The sequence below is a fragment of the Erithacus rubecula genome (genome assembly GCF_903797595.1).
Source record: "Erithacus rubecula genome assembly, chromosome: 11".
Taxonomy (NCBI): Eukaryota; Metazoa; Chordata; class Aves; order Passeriformes; family Muscicapidae; genus Erithacus; species Erithacus rubecula.
In genome coordinates this window covers 20,359,192-20,383,633 of record NC_136663.1, presented here as the reverse complement: position 1 = coordinate 20,383,633, position 24,442 = coordinate 20,359,192, and the positions used below count along the sequence as shown (strand labels likewise).

General features: G+C 45.4%; 1 protein-coding gene and 1 long non-coding RNA gene across 2 annotated transcripts in view; one reads left to right on the top strand and one right to left on the bottom strand.

The window, feature by feature from the left end:
* UBXN7 (UBX domain protein 7) overlaps nt 1–22,299 on the bottom strand; it is a 28,322-nt gene extending 6,023 nt beyond the window's left edge. Inside the window, exons 1-10 of the mRNA XM_079314802.1 lie at nt 22,176–22,299; nt 18,200–18,347; nt 15,909–15,976; nt 13,193–13,258; nt 11,143–11,255; nt 5,469–5,615; nt 4,997–5,087; nt 3,838–3,965; nt 2,359–2,752; nt 1,844–1,923 (exon numbers count right to left, since the gene is read on the bottom strand). Coding sequence (XP_079170928.1) covers nt 1,844–1,923; nt 2,359–2,752; nt 3,838–3,965; nt 4,997–5,087; nt 5,469–5,615; nt 11,143–11,255; nt 13,193–13,258; nt 15,909–15,976; nt 18,200–18,347; nt 22,176–22,248 — 1,308 coding nt within the window. The 5' untranslated portion in view covers nt 22,249–22,299. The remainder of the gene's footprint in view (nt 1–1,843; nt 1,924–2,358; nt 2,753–3,837; nt 3,966–4,996; nt 5,088–5,468; nt 5,616–11,142; nt 11,256–13,192; nt 13,259–15,908; nt 15,977–18,199; nt 18,348–22,175) is intronic.
* A 1,109-nt stretch (nt 22,300–23,408) lies between these two features.
* On the top strand, nt 23,409–24,177 carry LOC306806554. Its single transcript, XR_013775497.1, has 2 exons — nt 23,409–23,476; nt 23,601–24,177. It is a non-coding gene; the product is annotated as an uncharacterized lncRNA (long non-coding RNA).
* The last annotated feature ends 265 nt before the right edge of the window (nt 24,178–24,442 follow it).

Here is a 24,442-nt window from a genome sequence, read left to right as displayed (position 1 = left end):
AAGTTCCTTCCAAATTCCTCAAAATCCACATCCCTTTGGCATGAGGAGACTGCTGCCCCAACCTCCTCCTTTACCTGGACTGGTCTCCACAGGCTTTGCAAATTCCCTTTCTGTCTGATAGGGAATGCAAAGAATGGGAAGATTTCCTTCCAGGCAACAAAATAATCAAAATTCTTTACAAACCACTGAATTTAAATATTAAGCCAGGTTTCCTGCCCACATCCCTCCCTGTCCCTTCACAGGCCAGTCTTTCCTGCACACCTGAAACACCTGGCAAACCAGAGGTATTCAGGATGTGGAGGAAGGGCTGAGCTGCTGAACAGAGTAAAGTCAACTTCATTTGCACACAATGAGCAACTCCTTCTATAAAAAGGCAGTGAGGCACTGTTGCCTTTTTTTTTTTTTTTTTCCTTGAGGGGAAGAAAGGGCATCATGGTAATATTGGAAGCATGAACACCTCTTGGAAATAATGTGTGTAAAGAAGCCAGTGCTTCATCAATAACAACACAACGATTAAAAATAAAACACTTTTAAAACCAGTGCTGGGGAGTATCATCAGTGAAACTCCTGAAGTGCAATTATCTCCTTATGCAATTTCTTTTGCTAGTTCTGGCCAGCTTTGAAATGGAAACAATTAAAGGCTGAAAAAAATCAGTATGGAAATGATGCTCACAAAGAAACACCTGAGACTCAATCTGGATCTGACTGAAAGGCTCCAGAAGATCACATGAGATGAGCATAAATGCTGCTTGTTCAGCTCTGCAACCAAAAGATGTCTTTAGCCACAAACCTTGACTCAGCTAAATTCCTCTGCTGACAGCAGAGCAGAAGGAAAATCGTATGCTGAGATAAATTTCCTTTAACTTCCATAGCCCATAAAAGGAGCCAAACCAAAAATCAGGATTATCAGGGATATTTCAATATTACACTTTTGTACTGCCTAAATGAATTTTTTAAGTATTCAAAAGTGCTGCATGTTAAATAATACATGCAAATTTACTTAACAAGCTGCATTCAAAAAGCAGCCAAGCTTTTTTTTTCCAAGGTTTTATTTTCAAGCAGGAGAGTCAAGGACCATGAGCTGAGGATACATTCCTAGCCCCATTTTCTGTAAGAAATAGGACACTTTTCTCCCAAAATCCTTCTGATGAGGTGTGCTTTTGTCTTCCCTGTGATTCCAGCTGTTAGACTGATCACATTTAAGTGAGCTTAACTGGCCACTGTGTCCTGAAAACTCATGGAAACAGGAGCACAGTAACCTCTTTACACTCTGCTCCCAGGTAAACACCTGCAAAATTTTGGTGGATACTCCATTCACATGGACTTCTCCAAGGTAAGGAGCCCAAAGCACAGGTGAGATGCAGACCTGAGGCACAGTAATTAAATAATACTGGAATAAATTTGTCCTGGGAGAACTTCCTCCAAAGTCTGCTCCAACATCCATGTCCAGAAAAGAGGATGGAAGTGTGATGGGAGAGATGGAGAACAATAATGAAGAGCTTTGCCTTTCACCATGAGAACCAACTACTTTTAGAAACAGGGCCCCAGAAATGAGAAAGCTGAGAGCATTTTATGGTAATTAACAATTAATGCAAAAGCCATTTAGAGTCATTTTGTAATGGAAATGAGCAGTGTGGGGATTGAGAAAGACAGTGGAGTGCACACAAAACCCAAGCTGCAGTGGAGAAACACAGAGGCAGTAGCTGTCAGAGAGGAATGGCACAGGACACAGTGCAAGCTCTCCCTGGATACACCTCTCCCACTAGATCCAATTTCAGCAGTGTCACCTCAGGCACAGAAATTCTCCAGTTTCATTTTTACTCAAACAAGGTACTCCACTCACCAGAAGTTTAGCTTGTTCAGGCAGTGAAACTTGTTCCCTCTTTCCATCTGGATACCTCAGCATCAGCTGTGCCTTTGGTCCTACACAAAGGAGGTCACAAGTTAACACCAGAGGAGCTGAGTTCCTGTGTAGATCTGAGGTGGGACAGCACCTCAGCAGGGTGAGGGACTGGAGACAAACACGAGGTTCCAGCCTGTGGAGATAAATCTCTACCATCAGGCTCAGGACTCTTGCAAAGCAGCAGTGACTGAGCTCAGCAAGAGTGCCCAGAGCACACTGCACATGTTTTATCAGAGTGGATTTTACTCCTGGGCAAGACACAAACTCAGGGACCCAGGGGGCTCTGCATGCTGGGGCACTGCTGTTCCCAAGTGGTGCTGCTGCTGAATCACTCACATGTCTGCTGGCAAGGAGGTAGGGATTTTTAAAAGAAGGGATAAAACCAGGCTTGGCAGCCTATGAACAGCTTCAGGCAAAAAAAGCCAGGACAAAAGCCATAAGGAATGGGCACTCACCATTGACATCCAGGCCCCGGAATGCACTCTCAGGCTTGTCAGGCGACTCCTCCAGCGCCCCTGCATCCATGCAGGGCAGCACTCTGTGGTTTGATGCTGTCCCAGGCTCAGTCCTTGCAGAGGGCTCAGGCTGAGGCCTCCTGCTCTCCTCTTTTTTGTACCCCAAGTCCTTGTGTGGAGACTTCCTCAGCTTGGCTGGGATCTCTGACTCCTCCTCCTCCTCTGAGCCACAAACAGAAATAAACTCTTCGCTTCCAGAAAAAAGCTCCGACTCCGACTCCTCGTCTGACCGGCTCTCCTGCTTGGCCTGGGAGGAATCAAAATGTGTCTCCTGCAGAGAGGCTCTGATGGCAGCTTCCAGCTGGCTGTCCTCACTGGCATCAATGAGACTCTCCTGTGGGATGCAGACAACACATCCATCACAACTGCCTTCAAGGATCTACTGAAAACCAAAAGGACATCAGTCTTCCAGAAGGGAAGCCACTAAACCTGTCAGGAAGGCACAGCAGGGAAAGTCAGGCATGCTGTAATTACTTAATGGCTTCCCCTTGGAGCTCTGCATGGGGTGATCAATATTCCTTCCACACTCTGACTGCTAAATCCAAACCAAGTGCTGAAAACACAAACAGTGACCCCAGGAGAAGGCATTCCCATGCATGCTGTATTTCTGTATGTGCCTGCACTAACTCTTGGGGTCTGTCTGGGAAATCAGGAGAGCTGGATAAGCACAAGTGTCTTGGGTTACAATGAAGGATGTGACCAAAAGTGTGTATTCTATCACCATCTGCTGAAAGCAGATAAAGCAGGGACTCTTAGCTCTATGGAGATATATTCTGTTAACGGACCATCTGTTGAAACCAGGTGGGGCAGTGGTCTTTATCTTTTCCACTCATCCTCCCTCCAGGAGATATCTCCTGTTAATGGGCCATTGAGTCCCACTGCATGACTGATAAAATTACAGCATCCCACTGGGAGATGCTCCAGCCAGGGGGAGGAGCCAAACATTTCCTAGATAAAAACTGAGATTTGGAACACCAAAGCAGCCTTTTTTTTTTCACTGGATTCCGGGTGAAAGCCAGACCTTTCCTTATCATCACTGGACCTTCAGAGGAAAACTGCACCTTCTCCAGGAGCACTGCTCCAGCTGAACCACATCTGCCACTGCAGGAGGATGCAGCCACCATTGAATGGGACTGCTGCCAACACCCTGACTGACGGGTGTCAGCTTGGATTCTGACTGTGTCAGTGTTTTGGGATTGTTCTTTGTAATACTGCATTTCTATTTTAATTTTCCCAGCAAAGAACTGTTATTCCTATTCCCATACCTTTGCCTGAGAGCCCCTTAATTTCAAAATTACAATAATTTGGAGGGAGGGGGTTTCCATTCTCCATTTCAAAGACAGGCTGCTGCCTTTCTCAGCAGACAGCTGTGTTTCACACCAGGACACAGTCAGAGTTCCTGGAGGAGCCCACACTCACCGAGCGGGAGCATTTCTGGGGAGGGCTGCTGGAGTGGCCGTCCAGCTGGCCGTGCTCGCTCAGGAACCCGGTCACTTGGTCCAAGAAAGATGTCACATCTAACTGGTGCCACTCCACCAGCTTCTGGCCTAAGGAACAAAGAGTGGAATCAAACAACATTTCAGCACAACGCTGCAGTTTAGTGGTCAAACATACCAACACTGCTGCAAGAGTCCCTGTTTGAGGAACTGCAGCTTCCCACAGGCTACCACCTGATAATTATGGAGCTTCCTCCTTCCACTCCCTTGAAAAGAGACAGACACAGTGTATTTCCATTCTTTTCTTTTTTATCTATGGGAACGTGAGCACAGCATGGTGAACTTGGCCTTGAAATGAAAGAACACCAAACCACTGAGTTTATGAAGAAAGCATTTCTCCATTCTTGCCCAACTGATTCTAACCCTTGGCAAACAGCATTTGTTCCTAGAAGTAAAGTGCTAAGAAAAGTATTCTGACTTCAGCTGCAACATTAAAAAATATATGTATTTTGGGTGGTTTAAGTCAGCTATAAAAAAGTCTCATCACTGATCACAGACACTGTCATTTCAGTTATTAGAAACAGGAGACCAGACCAGCATTATATAACCAGACAGCTGCATTATGTGATGATAAAAGAAGCTGCTGGATACAAAAGAAAAAGCAACGACTTTGAAAGAGCTGGAGGGAGAAGTTTGATTGTTCGGGTAAAAACAAGCACAACAAAACAAAAACTGAAATCTCAAAATTAAGATGCAATTTAAACTCATTGCTGAGCCTCACAAAACTCTGTGGGAGGAGCAGAAAGCAGATTCATGTAGCACTTACAAATACTGTAGTTATTAATCACATGATTTCAAGAAGCTTTTGAAAGACTTAAAAAGAAAGAAAAAAAGGAATTCAGAGTTTTCCCACCAGATGGAACTATTTTCACTTTCTAAGCAAAATACTCACTAAGCTTCAAACACACAAAATTTCTGCAAGTTTTGGGTGTTTTATTTCCTTAGTTCTTCTGGGAACATGCTGAGCCAGTCCTTCAGGTCTTGAAGAGATTCTTCAGCCAAATGTAAGATATATACTGCAGAGGGAGGAATTTCAGCTTACTATGGGATATCTCCAGGCAAAATAGCTGCCACTTTCTTACCTGTCCTGGGATCCAGGATGGAGACATAAGGGAAGTCTGCTAGTTTATAGAACTGTATGTACCGCTGTCCCTCCTCGCTGTCATGGTACACCTACAAAATCAGGCACATTAGTGGCTGGAGAGGGCACACAAACAAACTGCACCTTGAAAATGCACAGTTTTTCTCTCTTCTACAGTAGTATAAACTACAAATAGCACACACAGCTCTCTGTGTGTAGAGGTAACTCAGACAAGCTGTAATTAAACCTCTAGTTCTCCATGTATGATAAGCTATGTAGTAACATCTTGATTGCACAAAAGAAAAGCATATCCATGAATTACATCTCCATCCATAAACTACATCCACTCCATGAAATACATCTTTTCTGCACGTTTGCCACGAGAATTTCATCTTTCCCAAAGAAATCAATTTTTTGTCCCAACTGCCAAGGCTTCAAGTCACCCACACATCCATCCTCAGACAATTTCTCACCTGCCAAAAAATGAAGTGGTCCCTGATGATGTTCTTCACAGCCTCGTTGCTCCAGACATCACGGTTGAGGCACTGGCAGGCAAAATCTTGCACGTTCTGAATGTTTATCATGAGCCACTTGTTCTGCATCTGACCACACTCCTTGGCCTGGAAGCAGAAGGAAAAGGTTGGTTAGATCAGGCTGAAGGGCCAGACAGCACCGAGGCCAGCAATGATCAGAGATGGCTTCTACCACTGCCAGACCTTCCACCAAACCCTTTCACAGTGAGGAGGATGGACAGAGCTAGTGAAAAGGCACCCACAAAACAGAAGGCAGGGCTGAAGGATCAGCTTTAAATGAGCCTGGTTGAATTACAGAATCACATCGATGAACAGAGCTGCTGGATTTCAACAAGCCAAGCACAGGGTGGGAAAAGCAACTCAGACCAGGGACACACATGGCGATGCTGAATAAAGTATTTATTCAGGGAAAAGTGCAGTCAGTCCCACTGGTGTGACAACAAAGACCTGCTCAGTCTAAAGATAAACCCGTGGTAACCATCTAGTGAGGTAGGTTGCATAATTGACAGAGGACTTGCATTGATTGCACAGGACCCCTTCTCCACATGTTTTCTTTTTCTCTCCAAGTTTTGAGTTACTCTGTGACTGTCCAGCTGCCGAATTAGGCATCCTTTGCTGCTGCTGCTTATCCAGACTGCAAGTGGGGAGGGAGACAGGAAGGTGCAGGAAGAAATCTTACTGGTTTGAGTCACAAAGCTGGCACTGTCTGATTGCTTGGTTGCAAGTTAATGGTAGGAGTTTGATCAAGAATGTAATTCTGATCGCTGAACTGTCATACCTGTTGAAAAAAAGAGGGCTAGATCAACAGCAGGAATGCTCTTACCACCTGGAAAGACTGGAACTGGCATAGGAATTCTCTCTGCTTTAAAAAAAATATGTATTTAGAAGTTATGCTCACCATCCTGCTGGTAATCTACTGTTAAGGAGTTCAAAGGACAAAAAAATTCAGGGGAATGAGGATGTTATGCAAGATTTTGCTGTTTGGGCACTACTTTGTTCCCCAAACCAAAGTTTTTCACTTTTGGAATGAATTTTAGCCAGTGCAGTTTGGAACAGTCTGCCTGTGTGACAGACAGACATGTGAAACCCACACACTCAGCTTCACCAAGGCAAAATCTCAGCCTACAAAGTCAGCCTGTGTGGCCAAGTGCCCTTTGTATTACTCAAAGAAAATAAAATGAAGGTAGAAGCATGGAATAGTCCTATTCCTACAATGGGCCTCACACTAACTACTTACCACTAACTTACAGTGCCAGAATCCAGGTCACCAGGTGAGAAAAGTGGGGAAGGTGACACCACAGTAACTGGCAAGGGTCTTAAATATAATAGTCATGCATTTATTTAAAGGACTTGTTTTGAGCTAACTATGCATTTTGAGAATTAATTCTAAGAAACCTGTTTGAGATGAGGCCTAGAGGCACTAACCAAGTTTAAACAGAACAAAAATCCTTGTTTCCTTATGTTATTTAAGACAATTGAATCGCCTTAGTCCTGTGTTCTCATGCAGCCTGTTAAAAGAACGTTCCCAAAAATGTGTAATTAGAAAGCTCATCTTTTAATATTAATGAAAACTTCTGCTTCTACATCTCCTCTGTCTAGCTGAGGGCCTTGGAAGGATGCAAGCAGGAAATTCCACAGAGAAAATTTGCAAAACTGAGTTTTCAGCTGCAGAACAGGCCGAGCTTTTAAACTACTTTTAACTTCCTTGTAAAAGCAAGTTTTGGATTTAACATTTAAAAGGACATTGTTAAACTGCTGCTACCTCACACAGCTCTTACATAGCTCCAGGGGTTCTTCTGATGGGGTGAAAGGACAAGAGTGTGAGGAGAAGAAACATTGTAGATTTGGAGATTAGATTATATTGGGGTCATTTGGTAAGTGACAAGGCAACTAGGGAAGGCTCAAGAGCTGGCTTGTGTATCCCAAAATCTGGAATATGATGGATTTAGATCTTCTGTTTCCAACTCCAAGTTTCCCCCCTTCTTTAAGGTGTAAAGGCCTGTGCCAGTATTTACAGAGCTCACAGGCAGGACAGAACAGACACTTTAAAAGCAGAGCCACTGCAGCCCAGATGCAAAAAACAACCCAAACTGTCCAAAGTGTGCCTTTACCCTTTCTGCCCAGCCACATATTTCATCATTACAACTTAGGGCAGCAAACCAGCAACCTGGTGACAGTCTGTGAGACAAGTCTTGGTTTATGCTCAGTGCTGGATCCCCCTGTGTAACTCTGGCTCTTGCACTACTAAAAATAAGTTTTACTCTCATTTGACTTCTCTGAACATGTATAGTTTAAAAATGTTGGGGTGGCTCCTGCTGGCTCATTTTTTGTGGAAATGCAATCCTTTCAAGGCAGCAGAGAGAAGGAGGAAGTGGAGCCAGTATCTTGTGACTCTCTGGACATGTGTGTGAGTCAGTGTGGAAGATAACAGCTGACAGAGAGTCAGAGCAGGACATTATCAGACAAGAATTCTCCTGTTTGGGCCACACTTCTTCCTACCTGGGGCAGGGCAGAGATCCTTTCAGCACCCAGCCACTCCTGAGCCACAGCTGTACCTGCAGCTGTGCTGACCCAAACCAGGCTAGAAGCACTTTATGCACAGGTAATTGCTCCATTTGAATACAGTGATCAGATCAGCTTTCAAATTATTGCTGCTTTTTTAGCAGAAACAAAAAAAACCCTCAGTCTCAGCTGTAAAGTAAGGAGCAGCTAAAAAAGGTTATAGTAAAATGGGGGGGAAATCATATAGACAGACTTGAAACTCTGCAACATTTCACTTCACTGAAACCCTACTGAGTATTAAGCACAGAACTTCACACACCTGAGCCATCTCTGCCCACAAGAAGTGCAAACTAAATCAATTTGGTGTGACCCCCCCAAATTCAATCATCTCTCACATCACAGGCATGTAGAGAGAACACCTGCTATTCTTGAAAGCAGTCTGAGATGAGAACACTGTTCTCTATCAGACATGTTTGGTGTGCAATTTATTTATTCTACTTGAGTGATTTGTTCCTAACAGATTCCACATTAATGGGAGAACTCTAGTTTAGTCACTTACACATTGTACTTTACATGTACAGTGATCATAACCTATTCTGCATGTGAAGCACAATGTTTTTTCATATGTAGCAGGTAAAAAAAAACCAAAAATGTCATTCAACATTTGAAAATTTTTCTGCCATGAAGTTAACCACACCTATTCCTAAAGCTAGCATCACTGAGTTAAAATGAAACAGCAACTTTCTGGGCCTTACTGGTAACAAAACTTCTTTGTAACTGAAGAAAAGTGAGGTTTCTCGGGGAAAACGAAAGATAATTACATGTACTTATTATCAAAAAACAACTTTAAAGTACCCAAAGAGCAGCAGATAAGATACATAAGACCAGATGTCACCACTCCTGCCAAGGAAGCCCTAAATTGTAAATTCTCTGATAATTGTACATAGCTCAAGCCTGGCAGAGTGTTCCTGCACACCCCTCCAGAGGCTGGAACTTGCCACACACCAGCCTGGGAAAGAAAACCCCACTTAGATTGAAACTTGACTGCAAGAGCATCACAATGACAGTATTTAGTCTTTGAAACTCTGGAATGTGATGAGCATCTCTGGTTTTTCATATGGTTTATATCACATGGCATTTATCTCAGCACACAGAGAAGGGAGAAACCAACAGCAGCTTGCTAGAGATGAATTTTGAGATTGATCACTGAGGCCCAACAGTGTCCCAGGCTGAAGCAGTAGAGGGGTTTGCAGTCAGAAAAGGTAAAATGCAAAAAGAAATGGTCAACACAGTGGAGGAGGTGTGAAGAGTTATATGGCAATGAAGTTGAGGAGCATCAGTGTGAAATGAAGGGTGTCCCACAGGACAAGAAACTGTGCAAGAACACAGCAAGGTGAGTGCCAACACCAGGAAGTGTACAGGTCTTTGGAGCACAGGTACTGCACAGAACAGGGAATTGTGAGTATATACAAAGCCCTTCCCCAACCCCAGCCCACCCCCTTTTAAAATTACCTTTCAAGACTGAATAACAGTTAGGACAAACAAATCCATCAATCAGTTATTTCACTCTCTGACACTACTTTTGGTTGGACAGATGCCACAATCAACATTGCTGAAGTCTTCACACATTTCCAGCAAGACCCAAATAGATAAAAGCACCCATCTGAAACTCCACAGCAGAGCTGAGGGCACTCACTGACTGCAGCACTGCTTGCTGCCATGGGAGTTCCCCTTACTAGTGCCTTTAACCACACATTTGCTGTTCCACCAATAGCTCTGGACCCCAGGCCCAGCAAGTACTCAGCTGGAAGACCTCACACACGTTTTTAAAATAAACCCTGCAGCACAGATCACAGGGCAGGGACACCTGAGCACCTGAACAACAACACCAGGCTGCTCCTCTGCTCCCACTGCACCAAATTCTTTCCCAAGGTGGACACTGCTGCTCTCTGCCAGCATCATTTCACAGCTTCAATTCTGTTAAGGAGGTTGTGGAGGGCACCCTCAGAACACAGGAATTAGTGACAAGGCAACTGATCCCTGGTGATTTGGGAAGAATAAAAAGAGAGATGAGGGTAATGGGATGAGAGCTGGAGATTCCATAGAGGCACACAGTGTTTCACCAAAAGTTCTCCAGCAGTGCTCTAGTACTTGTGCCCAGCAGTCAAGGCACATAAGAAAACAAGGTAAATATTTTTGTTCAGTCAGTCAGTTGTGCAGTCGGTTCTCCAACATCTATATTGCACCATTTAATCATTATTTTGCATTTTCATGCAGTAAAAATAATGATCATCACCATCATCAATCTCATCTATTCAAAGATCACCAGGAGAAAGTTCAGTAGTAACTGGAATTTCTGAATAATATCTGGAAATTACGGGCTCAAAAATTAAAAATACCAATCTGCATGTTCTCTAATCATTAGTTAAGTGATTGATCCACATCATAACAATTTAGGAATAGATTCATACATGCCTACACAGTCAGGGAAGGTGACACCTAAGATTGCTTAAAGCTGACAGTGTCCTGTAACTCTGGGATACTTTTCCTAGCACCACCAGAACTAAAAGACAACCACTGTGATTTTATACAAGAGCAACACCTCCACTGAGCATGAAGCTGTGGCTTGGTGGCAAAGTCACAATCAAATTCAAACTTTTACTCACTCAGGTATCAGAAGCCACTCAGCTGTGTTAATCCCACCTGAGCTCCTCAGCAGGGCTGTGTTGCAAACCACACTCACTGAGGGAGGTGGCTCCTCCCTCACCTATCCACAGCAATCTAACTCCAGCTTTTCCTGTATCCTCTACAGGAACTTTCCCATCCTGACCAGCCTTGCTTGCTCACTGAAGTCTTTCACCACATGTGATTTGCCACACTGAAAGACAAAACAACCTGTTCTGCATGGTCAGGAGTTGGACTCAATCCTTATGGGTCCATTCCAGGTGACACCATCACCACTGAAGTCCTTCAGTACATCACCAACACTCCCATACGCAGCCCATCAAATATTTATCACTGCTCAGTCCTCTGCAGCCTTCTGACTGTGCAGCCATGGCTCCATCCTGACACCCTCCCCAGCAAGGATCTTCACCCACACACGAGCTCTCACCGTTTCAAAGCTGCCTTTGTGCATCAGGTCAATGGGAGGTCTGAAGAGATCAGCCAGTGTTGTCAGCTTCTTGTCCACTGCCCCTCCGTTGCGGAGCTCCTGCTCCTGCCGGACTGCACGGCCCCAGGAGGAAAGGGATTCAGTTAGAATAAACACACTCACTGAATGCTCAAACACACAGCCTCTGGGTGGAATCCTCTCCAGCTCCTAGGAGCTTTGGGGTGAACAGGGTTAGGGCAGTTGAGTGCAAATCTCAGGATTTCTCTTATGGAGAGTCCCAGGGTTAGACTCCACTGAATAAGATTAGCTGGTGGGTAAGGGCAGAACCTCCCTGCCTCAGCTTCCTCACTATTAAACAACTTAATAAACCTGAGGGGTCACAATACCAGTATATGAAAAGAAAGGGGCCAAAAAAAGCCATGACTTGCCCCCAGTGACCCTTCTAAATGGGAAAGTGAGTTAGATTGCAGCAATATAACTTTTTAAAGGAGTATTTCTATTGCAGTGTTTGCATTAGTTGACTGTGAGGCAATTCCACAGAAGAGAAAGAAGCAAACATATTTAGTTTATGAGGAGAAATTTCTTTGGAGGTTTCTTTTAAAGCACATCAATTCCATCTTGAATAATACAGAACACATTTCCTACTCAGACAAGACCATGGGCAATAAAGGTAAATCACAGCAGATACATGATTTTATGGAACCAGGTCAGCTGAAATGAGCAATAACTATCCCATGGACAAAACTTTTCCAGTGTGGAAGGAGCATACAACCCATGCTTGAGCAGACACATGGGGAATAAAGTATCCCTGTGGAGCACCCCTAGGAGCCAGGAGATATCTGGAATTTCATGGCCAGGGCTGCTTTTCCAGAGACAGCCAGTGATGTCCACCTGTAAAGCATGATAAATTTTCACCATAAACCCTCACAGTGTATCCCTCACATGTTGGGCCTCTTTACATGTTTTAAGAGTGGAATGACAGGGTGGTTTGGTTTGGAAGAGACCCTAAAGATCAGCCTGTTCCACCTCCTCCTGCCATGGGCTGGAAACCTTCTGCTAGACCAGGCTGGAAGACAGTGAGAAAAAGTTTGAGGGTATTGATTCTGTACATGGTGTATTTTCACTTTCAAAGCTGCCAGTGATTTCAGTACTTGTGTTCATCATTACTGGACAAGGGGAAAGAAAGTAACTATCAACACCTATTTCAGTCTGGCAGCCAACCCCTAACTGTGTGAGAACATGGTCCACAGAGTCCAGCAACCAGTGACAGGATGAGGCAACAGCCTCAGGTTGTTCAAGGGGAGGCTGAGATTGAATATCAGGGAAAATGTCTTCATGGGAAGGGTTGTCCAGCCCTGGCACAGCTGCCCAGGGCAGTAGGGGAGTCACCATTCCAAGGGGGTTTAACAGATGTGTGGATGTGGCACTTGGGGAAGTGGGGGAGCAGCTGGACTTAGTCTCGGAAGACTTTTCCAATTTTATTGATTCTGTGGTTACACCTCAGAACACTCCAGCAATATCAGCACAACAGCCATAACTCAGATGTGAAACACCTGGTGTTGTGCTGTCACAGAATCACATTCTGTGACACTTCATGGATGAAATAACAGCCAGTGCTTTGGCATCTGGGGATTGTGTGCATGAACAGCCAAGGGCAAACAGCAATTAAAGCCTTGAGAACCCCATGTGGGGCCAAGGAAGAAGCCTCAGGGCTACTCCAATGTAGTTCCACTGCCTAGCCAAGAAATATCCAGTGCATGAATTTAATTCTACTTGAGTGTTAGGATTATTCCCCCTTTTCAGTTGCCTCTACACCAGAAAAAGGGTTTTTTTGAGAGTTAGCAAGACCAGACAGAATATACTGTGATAATCATAACTCTATGATTCTATACTTCTAACAATGCACCCTGCTACACTACTGGCAATTTAAAAATATTTCAACAACTGAAAGCTGTCCTAGCCTACAACAGAAAAGATTTCTTCATCTTATTTGCATTAAAAATAATAAAATGAAATAAAATATCAGGCTTACTGATCTGTAGACACTTACTGGTCTCTGTCTGAAAATCCCGAAAGCCGTCGAATATTGAACGAGCAGGTCTGCGTCTTTTAGGAGCTTAAAAAAAAGTGAAGGATAATTTGAAAAGTATATTATCAAAATAAATATATTAGCATCTTTTATCACACATGTGGAAAACAGAATGGAAAGCCAAAGCAGGGATGATGTGAGAGTAAAGGTCATTGGGAAGGACTGGAGATGGATGGAAATAGGGAGAAGGCAGTTTGTAAATTAAATTTACTAACACATCCTCCCTCCAGCAAGCCTTAGCCCTGAAATAAAACATGTATCAACAATACAGAGAGGCTTAAAGCCCCTTCTGATGGGCCCACTAAGACCCTTCAGCATGGAGTGGAAGGGCTGTCACAGCATCATTGTCACAATTCCAGTCAAGATTTTACCCAAGGCCTTCGAGGGGGTGAAAAACTTCAAAAGATTAAACCCCATGATAAAATAATTTTTTATAAAGAAGCACATTTGTTTTTCCACAATGAACTTCTACTCTTTCCTAAATTTCCTGTCCCAACTTCTTGGCTGGACTAACAACCACACTCTTCCAGTAGATCTAGGTACAGCACAAGCACTGCACTTGGAAGGAAAACAGAACTGCCTGCCAAAGTTATTCCAGATACTTATCTCCTTTCCTATCAACTGAAAGACAGAACTTTCAAAGTCCAATTGCTACAAAACATAATAAATAATACAGAAATTAAAGTAATATAAATACAACCTATACCCAATGGAAATGTGATTATACAGACTACCATAGAAAAAGAAAGCAAGCCTAAACAAGGGATGTGCTGGGGAATAACACCTCTCAACTCCAGGGACTAAGATCTCCTACACCCTGAGTGCTTAGGCACAAGACAACCTCAGAACAACTTAAACTCAGCTGGAATAGCAACTGAAGGAGCACTTCAGCAAAAGCAGCATGTCCCTGCCAGGCTCAGCTCGAGCCAGGTGAAGAGGCTCTCAGCAGCCCAGGAGGATCCTTCTGCTGAATGATGGGATCCACACATCCAGCAGGGCACAAATACACAGGGTCACCTCTCCAACTGGGAAAAAACCTGAGCTTAAACAACCACCTCTTACAAACAGAAACTACCACCTCCCCTGCTGTAAGGCTAGAGCTGAGACCAATTATCTCTTTAGGTTTAGCTACTCTGTCAGGCTGCTCTGTGCCAGAAACACAAGTGGCACTGGTGGATCAGACAGTGCCAGGAGGGAATCACTGATCCAGGTCAGTGGATGGTCAGTGACAGTGTGACTGAGATCACTGTGTAACAGGTAGGTATACAAAGACCAAGCATTAGTCTCAGCAGATCTGAATCCTAATAACCCACAGGAGTCATCAGATCTTTGTCAAAAACTCTGTGGGGCCACAGGAAAAAGTGCAGAGCTCCTCTGTCTTTAGAGAGGCAGTAGCAGGGCATCTTTCTCTGGATGCACATTTCCTGCTGCAGAACTGCCCTTCTCTGCTACTCAACACCCACTTCCCAAAGCCAGGTGTGAAGTGCAAGGATTAGATAAACACAGTGTGTTTGTTTTCATTGCATCTAATGGTTGAGACCTCTGAAGCTTAGCTTCACTGTTGTGACAAGGTGGCCTTGCAGCAGCAAGGGGAAGTCATGAGATTCTATCCATGAAGCTCATAGAAGTGCAAAAGCACTTAAAGGAAAGCAGACACTTTGTAGTCATTCTCTTTCTGCCCAAATGCAAATTAAGTGTGTACTTCAAATTTATGCATCTCACATCAGTATATAGAAGTTAGTCCATTTCAGTGATTCATATTCTGTCTAAGGAATAAATATTTTCTCATGGGACTGGGGACTGAAGCATATTAAAGAAGTCTAAAATTTTCAGCTCCCAAAACAGACAGGGAAAAAATTGCTACAAGGACTGAAACTAGAAAATATAGCATTGCTATGTGTGCAAGTACAGCAAAAAGGCAAGTGGTGTGCACCTGTACTGCCTGGCAGTGTGTGCTGCCCTCTGAACCACCCCTCAGTTTGTGCATCCTGGCTGAACACCTCTCTGATGCTGGCAAACAGAATCAAGACAGAATCAGTTCTGGGGTAAACCTGAAGCTTGGCCTCCTCCTCCTTTCTAACACAGCAACTCAATGATAGAAAAGAGCATTTCCCATGGGTGTGAGAGCACTGCAGTGATGAGCACTTGCACAGCCTCCCTCAGTGAAAAGGGCAAAGCTCTCAGTCCTTCTGACATGGCAAAGGCCAGCCCAGAAATGACCTGGCCCACATGAGAAGGACAGAGACAAGAAAAGTAGCTGCACAGCACAGCTTAAATTCCTGCATGAGAAATGGAGAAGGGTATGAGCAATCAGACAGTTCAGCCCTTCTTTCTGATCTGCCATCTCCTCAAGGCAGGTGTTTGCCCTCTTCATTTTCACTTGTCAGCCAAGGCTCCATCTTCCATCCCACCTCAAACACCTCCACAGCATTCCCCACAGTTCTGGGTCCCCAGAATGCAGATGTACATTTAATTAAGTTAATTGGCTGCCACCTCACAAAGTCTCATGAAACAAGACTTTGCAAATTAGTACCCCTGGGAACAAAGCATCTCTCATGTGTGAGGTTTTCAATACCACTGGTGTTATTTCTTCACATTCAACAAGTTTTGATTTTCTTCTGTCACTTAGCTCACCTCAAGACAAAGAAACAGAAACAAAATAAGAACACAAGCCTACCTCCAAACAAGGGCTCAGGCTCTACTAAGATTTCCTGCTTTTGAGGAATTGGAGCTCGTACTTCATCCCTATAAAAGGAGAAGAAACAAAAAAAAAAAAAAAACATCAGAGAGACAAAAATATTCCAAGTACTGTGAAACCACATCTCATTATGCTCCAAGGCTCCTGCAACTTGAACCAGTTAAAGATGCTGCTGTACCACAGCACTGAATGAAGAGGTTTGGGATTTAGTGGGACCTCAAGGGAGCATCTGCTCCCACTCATGGCACTGCTGCTGGACCTGGTACCCTGTGCACTGAGAGCTGGCATAGAAGACCTTTGATAAAAGATTACACAAACCCCTGAGTGATTTGATCCCAGGCTTTGTCAATTTACTATTTAAACATTTGTTGTTCTTGAATAACTTTGTTAGAACTTGGAAGTTTCTAGAAGCAAAAGATGTTAAATAATCCACTTGCCATCCTACTTTCCTTGCTAGGTACATAGAAAAAAAATATTATCTTCCTTATTACCAGCTTTTGTCTGTCAGAAGACTTTTTCCTTCCACCTGAAAGGCACACCTCTCTTTTCCAGAGGAAGGACAAGGTCAAGATGGCCATTTCCTCCCATTTGTGAAGCAGTTCTTGGCTTTCATAACTGGGCTCCCTCACATGCCAATAGCTCAGCCAGTTATATTTGCAGACATTTACAAGTAACCCAAAACTACAATTAGAAGAAAGGAAATTACAAAGAAATCACAATCACCTCTGTGAAAATGGTGTGGCCACCTGGCCCAGGGATCTATGTGGAGAAGGATTCATCCATTGCTACATCCTGTCTATGACCTCCCTCTTCCCCTAGACCTCCAAGGTGTGAAGTGTGCACTTTGCAGCTCCTGATCATGCAGCTATTAAAAAGTAACTCGGGGTGTCAGCAGGATGCACTAACCTTGCTCTTAACCTCCCCATCTTTGAGTGCTCTCTGCAGCAAGCTACTCTCCATTTGAACATTCACTGTTCTCTCCTCCTAGGAGGAACACTGAACTGATCAGCACCTGGAGAGTGTTCAGTATAAAAAAGAAAGCATTCCAAGAAAAATCTGAAGTCACTGATGTGCTAGAAGTTATCTAGAAATAAGAACATTAACCTATATACCTATTTGAACTTTGTTAAAGCTTCAAGTAGGAAGGCAGCTCACATCAGTTATAAAGGTTAGCACTAAAAGAATTTTTTGAATTTGTACATGTGCTTCAGAAGTATGAGGGGCAAGGATTTTCCTCTATAAATAGTTAGCTGTCTTTTTCCTGGAGTGGAAGATTTTCATAAGAACAGAAGCCTGGCTTATATGTAATTGACCATATTTAGAGAATGTGATTTATACCACTCAAGATATTCCATTTACCTCAAGCAGTTATATTAATAGGCAGCATTGAGACTCCTTTCATTTATAAGAGCCAAACCAAGAGAACTCTCTAACTGCCAAATTAGTGTAAAGCAAGATTGCTAGAGCATTTAAAAATAAGAGTTTCTTATTACTGGGTCCCTACTTTAATGTCTTGGGCTTTGATTGTAAAAGAACAGTAGGTGAAAGCTACAGAAAACTTCTGAAGTGCAAGAGACTCACTTCTGGTCTACAAAGCAGAACACCACTGGAGCAATCAACTGAACAAGATCAAAGCAGTGTGGAATACTGTGGTGAAAAGTGACAATTTGCTGTGCTTTGCAGTGTGACATTTGTGGGACAGGCTGGCTGGCACAGCCATGTTCCCAGTGTTATAAATGCATATTATGGTATGGGTTTTTCACAAATATTAGGATGGATACTATATGTGTGGAGTTGAAATGGTTCTTAAAATATAGTTTTCTTTAGGAGTGACACAGGCTGATAAAGTGTCTTTGTAGTAAGTGAACACCCAATAAAGACACCTATTGCTGATACACCAGCTACCAGCACTGACTGACTGTAGAAACTGAAGACCACAGCCCAAATTAAGACTAATAAAAAAATAAATTAAACCCACAGCCAAAAAACATGTATGCTCTAAAAAGGCAAACTCGAGGAGTAGCCATGTAAAACAGTTCTTGGAATATGGAAAATAGTTTATATAAAGTTTGAAAACGTATGATGGGTCTATGAATATGCAACTGATGAATTTAAGGGGTGTCTCCAAAACAGCAGGTGTGCTGTTGGCTGAATGCCAAGCACCCAGCCATGATAACCTTTTTGCTCTATTATTTGTCTCTTAGTGTCTTTTCTAAAACTTTCAAAAAGCTGCCAGGAAGGCGCGGCTCGTTTTTGCCCGCGGTACGTACTCGGGGTGCGGGCGCGCTGCAGACACGGCGGCAGAGCTGGTGCTGGGCTCCTCTGCTATCCCTCCTCCATCCAGGAACATGGTGACAGCCATCTCCAGGTTGTTGTTGCATGCTTCAAGCATGTGCTTCCCCACGCTTTCACTGGCACCTGCAATGGCAAAGGGAAATCACAGCGTTTTGACTGGAAGCGCCCAGAACAGCTTTCTCTCTCAAAGCATTAATAATTACGAAGAAGAGTTCATCAGCTGCCATTTATCCCCAAAGCACAACTGTGAAAGGAGACAAACATACACAGCTCAGGGGGAAGGGAATGCTTGCAGTCAGGAGTGCCAGGCTTCTTCCTGCTAGCAACTGAGAACCTAGTGGAAACCAGCTGAGGGTTTTAGCATGATCTGGATTTTATTCTAGAGGACAGAATTTTCCTGGTACATGGATCTGCTGGAATGAGTCCAGAGAGCACAAAGGTGCTCTGAGGGTTGGAGCCCCTCTGCTCTGGAGCCAGGCTGGAAGAGCTGGGGGTGTTCACCTGGAAAGGAGAAGGCTCCAGTGAGACCTTAGAGCCATTCCCAGTGCCTAAAGGGAATTTCAGGAGAGCTGGAGAGGGACTTGGGACAAGGGATGAAGGGACAGACAAGGGGGAATGGCTGCACACTGCCAGAGGACAGGGATAGATGGGATATTGAGAAGGAATTCTACCCTGTGAGGGTGGGGAGGCCCTGGCACAGGCTGCCCCATCCCTGGCAGGGTCCAAAGCCAGACTTGGAACACCGTGGGACAATGGAAGATGTTCCTGCCCACCACTGCAGGTAGAACAAGTTGAGCTTTAAGGTCCCTTCCAAGCCAAACCATTCCACAATTCTGTGAATTTTCCACACACATGCAGGCATACACAAAGAAAACTGAAAATCTGACTTAACATTTTAACAGGAAGAATATTAAATCAGCTGCTAAAGTTTTTTTTTTATCCACTTGTAACAGACATTTAGAGATGGAAGAAAAGACACTCTGATTTACTGATTCTGCTGAAAGGCAAAAATCAAACCAGCAGAAGCTCAGTTTATATAAGAAGGGGAAAAAAAAAAGAGCAGCCAAGAGGGAGAAAGTAACACTTGTCAACAGAGTTCTTTGTATAATGACTAACATTTATTCAAATCACAGAATCATGGAATGGATTGGGTTGGAAGGAAGCTTAAATCCCATTCACTTCTACACCCTACTATGGACAGGGACAAATTCCACTACCCCATGTTGCTTCAGGTCGTGTCCAGACTGGTTTTGAACATCTAAAGTGCAACTAATCCCAGTTTTGATGTCGCTGCTCAGGATGAAGATACAGTTCCTAACATCACCTGTAAGTCCTTCCTCAGAGGATGAGCCCCTACCTCCCAACTTCTGCTCAAAGACCATCCCATCAGCAGAATCTCCCCCAGGAGAAGAAGCTCTCCTGCAACCCAACTCTTTACAGCACCTCCTCCATAGGTGGGGGACTGCCAAAGAGCTTATTTTCCTTTAGAAAGGCTGGTAGAGAGGAAGAGTGGTAAAAGACAGCTTAACCAGTCTGGGAGCAGCTTTGGGATCTGTAGCAATTCTTCTTAAGTTCACAGCAAGTCAGCAAAATGACAAAAACACTTTGCCCAAAACCAGGCTCATGGACAACATCAGCCTGGGCAAAACATATGTTTCTCAGATTTTCTGGGAGACTAAAGAACCTCTGGTTTGAACACAGAATACACTTTGAAACTGTGGAGATCAATCAGCTCTAAATAACCTGCACATCAAACCACACAGAAAGCCAAACTGACTGAGGGAACTGGTTTCCCAAAACACCCAACCTGCCACAACAAGCATGCTGGGATGACAGGCAGCTGTAGTTTAAGATGTTAACAGAGCTGAAGAAACTGCAAAATAACAACTAATGACATCCCAAAAATAAAAAAGAAAAGTTCAGGCTCTTCACTCCAACTATTTTTTTTGCATTTTCAGCACTTTTCAGTGTTAACTGTAGCAATGAAACCACACCTGTGAGCCTGGAACAAACACACACCTCACTGCAGAGTCATGCAAAGCCATTCATTTGCAAGAACTGGAAGAAAAACCATAATTCAACCCTCTGTTACTATTTAAAGAGACACTGATACAGCAAGTGCCTCCACTGATTCCTCATCATTCCTGAGGAAAGTGTCAGCATATCAAAGCTTTCAGTCCTTGTGCTGGAAAACAGAAAATTCTAAATATTTGTTAAGTTTCAAAGCAAATTTCACAGATATCCCATCGTCTGCTTGGGGAAGAATGATGCCTTGAGAGGCTCCCTAGAACAGAGGCTGGACAGAATTCCAGGAATAAATGGGTGTTTATTAACAGGCTTTCAAAGGATTCACAGCCTGGCTGTGGCTACACCCAAGATGGACCCTGGTCACAAGTTTTCACACTTTTATAAGTTTTGGTCCATTTCCACATTGGTCTTAACTGTCCAATTCCAGCTCCAGATTCTGCAGTCCCATCCTCCCAGATTCTCTCCTCAATTTGCTGCTGTTTGCACTTTTTGGGCTGAAGCTGCAGCAGTGTCCTTGGTTCTGGGGCTGGAAAAGGATTGTTTCGTGTGACTGAGCTTTGAGGAGAACTTGTAACACTTTATATGAAGCTCAGAGTTATACACTAATGCAGTACAGAATCTGGAAAATATGAAAGCTCAAACTCAAAGCACCAAGACACGCAGGAGTTACATTCTCTTAGCAGTATTTTCCTGGATGGGAGCACCAAAGAAACACAATTCTGCCACCAGCATCAAAGAAAAGCATTAAGAACTATTTCTCTTCATCCCTCAGCCTTTTCCCCACAGACAGGAGCGATTGCATACACTCACAACTCCCAGCTGAAAAAGCTAAAAACACAAAGCACTGAGCTGTGAGCACCTGTCACACCACACCAGCATCGGCCAGACAACCTCCACACACTTCTAGATGCAACCTTAAATTCTGTTTAAAATAAAAAACAACACTCCAAAACTGCTTTCTCATTTTTGAAAACATTCTCTTATGTTAAGAATAAAGCAAGTGTCTAAATACAGAAGGTGTCAGGAGGAGGAAACCAGCTCTGCGTGTTGTGATTAAGGTTTTAATAAATATCTCACACACAGGCACATACTATTGAAAATATAATTGCTGTAGGTTCTTTTTGTTCAAAGGGTTTGCTCCATAAAGATACTTTAAGAGTAGCCGAGAGATCAGTAATTTCCCTGCCAACATCCTGCTGAGGATTTGAGTGCGTCCAAGTACAGGGACACAAAGTGAAACGGAGCCGGTCTGGAAAACCGAATTAGAGCAGTTTCACTTCTCTTTGGCTGTTTAGCTGACACATCTTATTAAACACTCCCGCAGCATCTGACACGCAAAGGCAGCAGCCAGCGGTAACTACGGCGAAGCAGATTAAACACAAAGTGGGTCAAGAGCTCCCAGTACCCAACCTGAAGCAGCAGCTGTCACCTGACGCGAACTTGCACGGAAAAGCGACCCGCTCTCTCCGCCTGCCAACTCAAGCGGGCTCACTGCTCCGTCCGCCTGCCAGCTCCAGGTGCCGCCAGCCGCCCGCAGTACGGGGTATTTCTGGTTTCCGGGCTCAGCTCGCGGGTCCGGCCGGCGGGGCAGCGGCTCCCGGGGCGGAGCGCAGCCGGAGGGAGGGGAAAGGCAGGGAGGGAGCAGGACCCGCACCCGCGCACCGGGACAGGCGACAGGAGCCCCGGAGCCGCCGCCCGAAGGCAGCGGGTCCGGGCAGCCCCGCCGCGCTGCGCCCGCAGCCAGGCCCTGACACCGACACCGCCGCCGCCCCGCGGGAGGCGCTCCGGGGGCAGGGGCAGCGCGCCCGGAACCGCTCCGCCTCGGCCCGCGCCTCCCGCCCCCGGCCCGCCCGCGGTGGGGGCCGGGCGGGACCCTCCCGCGGAAGCCCGGCGGCCTCGGCGCGCCCCGCGCCCCGCACCCACCGGTGATGGCGGTGAACTGCTGGACCAGCGCCCTCAGCGCCGCGGCGCCCGCCGAGCCCCCGGGCGCCGCCATCTTGCCGCCGCCGCACCACAACACACGCGCCGCCGGCCGGCGCGCGCTGCGCATGCGCGGGGCCCGCCCGCGCGCGCCCCCCTTCCCCCGCCCGCCGCCATGAGGGGCGGTGCTTCGGGCCGCGCGGGAGGCGGGAGTTGCCGTGGCAACGCCCCCGTCGCCCTCTCTCCCGCCGCCGCAGCGGCTTTCCCTGGGAATGGCCCCGGGATTGCGAGCCGCTTGCAAGGGATACGGCCCTTAGAGGCCGCACGGCACTCTCGGGACTCCCAGGCGGATTCACCCCGGCACAGCGACCCGCGGCGCAGATCCGGGGGCTGTGACCGGAGACACTCAGGAATAACCCAGGAATAAACCTGATCAGCGGCACAGGCCGGGCTGGTCTGGTGAAGGAGCTGGGGGCTCTGACAGGCGAGCAGCTGTCCCCGAGGCGGCAGTGTGTCCTGGGAGGCACTGCCAGCAGGGCAGGGAGTGATCCCGCCCCTCTGTGCAGCCGTGAGGCGCCCAGCTCTGGGCTCCTCAGGAGAGGACACACATGGAGCTGCTGTGGAGGTGTGAAGGGCCTGGAGCATCTCCGTGCCCAGCAAAGGCTGAGGGAGCTGGGGCTACTCAGCCTCCAGAGGAGCCCCAGCTGAGAGGGGCCCTGTGTGTCCCTGTGTGTCCATGACTGTCCCTGTGTGTCCCTGTCTCTCCGTGTCCCTGGGGCTCAGAGCAGGGCCCAGCAATGGCACCAGAGCCACGGGCAGGGACTGAGCCCAGGAAGCTCCACCTGGACATGAGGCAGAACTTTCCTGAGCAGATCCCAGAGAGGCTGTGGAGTCTCCCTCACTGGAGACATCCAGAGCTGTCTGGGCACAACCTGTGCCATGGGATGGCCCTGCTGGAGCAGATGGACCCACTGTGGTCCCTTCCAGCCTGGCCCACTCTGGGGTTCTGTGGGGCAGGACCCGAGGTAGTCAAGAAAGAGCTCATCTACACCACTCCAGGGAGCCATCACAGCCACAAAAACAGAAGAGGAAACCCATGGATTTCTCTCCACCAGGTGAAGAAAAACACCAGAAAAAGAAATACAGGTACCAGGTGTTTCTGATACCCAGGCCACCTGAAGAAATGTCAGGAATGTTTTACTCCTTTCCAGTTTCCCAGTACTGCTTTGCTGCTGAACAGTACCACAGAAACCTGAATTTCCCTAGAGTTCTAATAATTTAATACCTCACTGCCATGGAAACAGGTACATCTGTTCCCTCTTTTATTCCCTCCCTGCCTCCCATCCCCACACCCCAGCTCTGGTGCTCAGGGAAGCAAACAAGCCTGTAAAGTATTTGGAGTTTTGGCACTGGTTTTGTTTTTCCTAGCAATTGGATGAGCTGAACTTGTTCAGAAACAAGACAAATGAATCACCAGGGCTGAAGGCAGGTGAGCAGCAGTGAATTGTTACTCCAGCCCAGATATCCCAAATACAGATTCCTGCTTCAGCAACACCAGTAAAACAAAGCTGATTTCACCTGCTTCAAAGCACAGGGTCAGAAACAAGCTGTTGTACAACCAAAATCCACTCAGCAGTGACCAAATTCTACCCTCTAACAATGAAGATCTGAAATAATAAGCCAAATTATGCCTGGTGAGGATTATTGTGCACAGAAACAGTCAGTAGCTCTGCCTTAAAAAAAACCAAACCCTTTAATTAAGTTTTTTTTTTTTCGACATCACGGGTAAAACAGAAAATAATCCCAGTTGCATTAAGGATTAAATAAAAACAGACCCATATTGAAAGAAGACTTTCAATGGCTGAGGCAGCAGGAGATCAAAGGATTTGCCACTGGTTACCTTTTGTAACTTTCTCAAAAAACATCTCTGAACAGAAAGTTTATTTATTTGTGAGAAGCCCACCAATGATAAAGCTGTGCAGGCTTTGGGGGGGGAAAAAAAACCCCAACAATCTTTATTTTTGGCTCAGTGTGCTGGTCATGCTTTCCATAAAATTTGTTTTTTTAAAACTTAAACCATCAGAAGATGCTGCTGAAGAAACAAGTCTGTTAGGAATGTCCCAGAACAGCGTTAAAGTCATCAATGGGTTCAAAAAAAGGACAAAACTCAAACATTTGCTGACTTTGCTGACTAGCACACACCCTTCAGCACTGCAGCTGGCATTTGGCTCCATTTCAAACACTGACAGTGCAAAAGTAGCTCAAAAGAA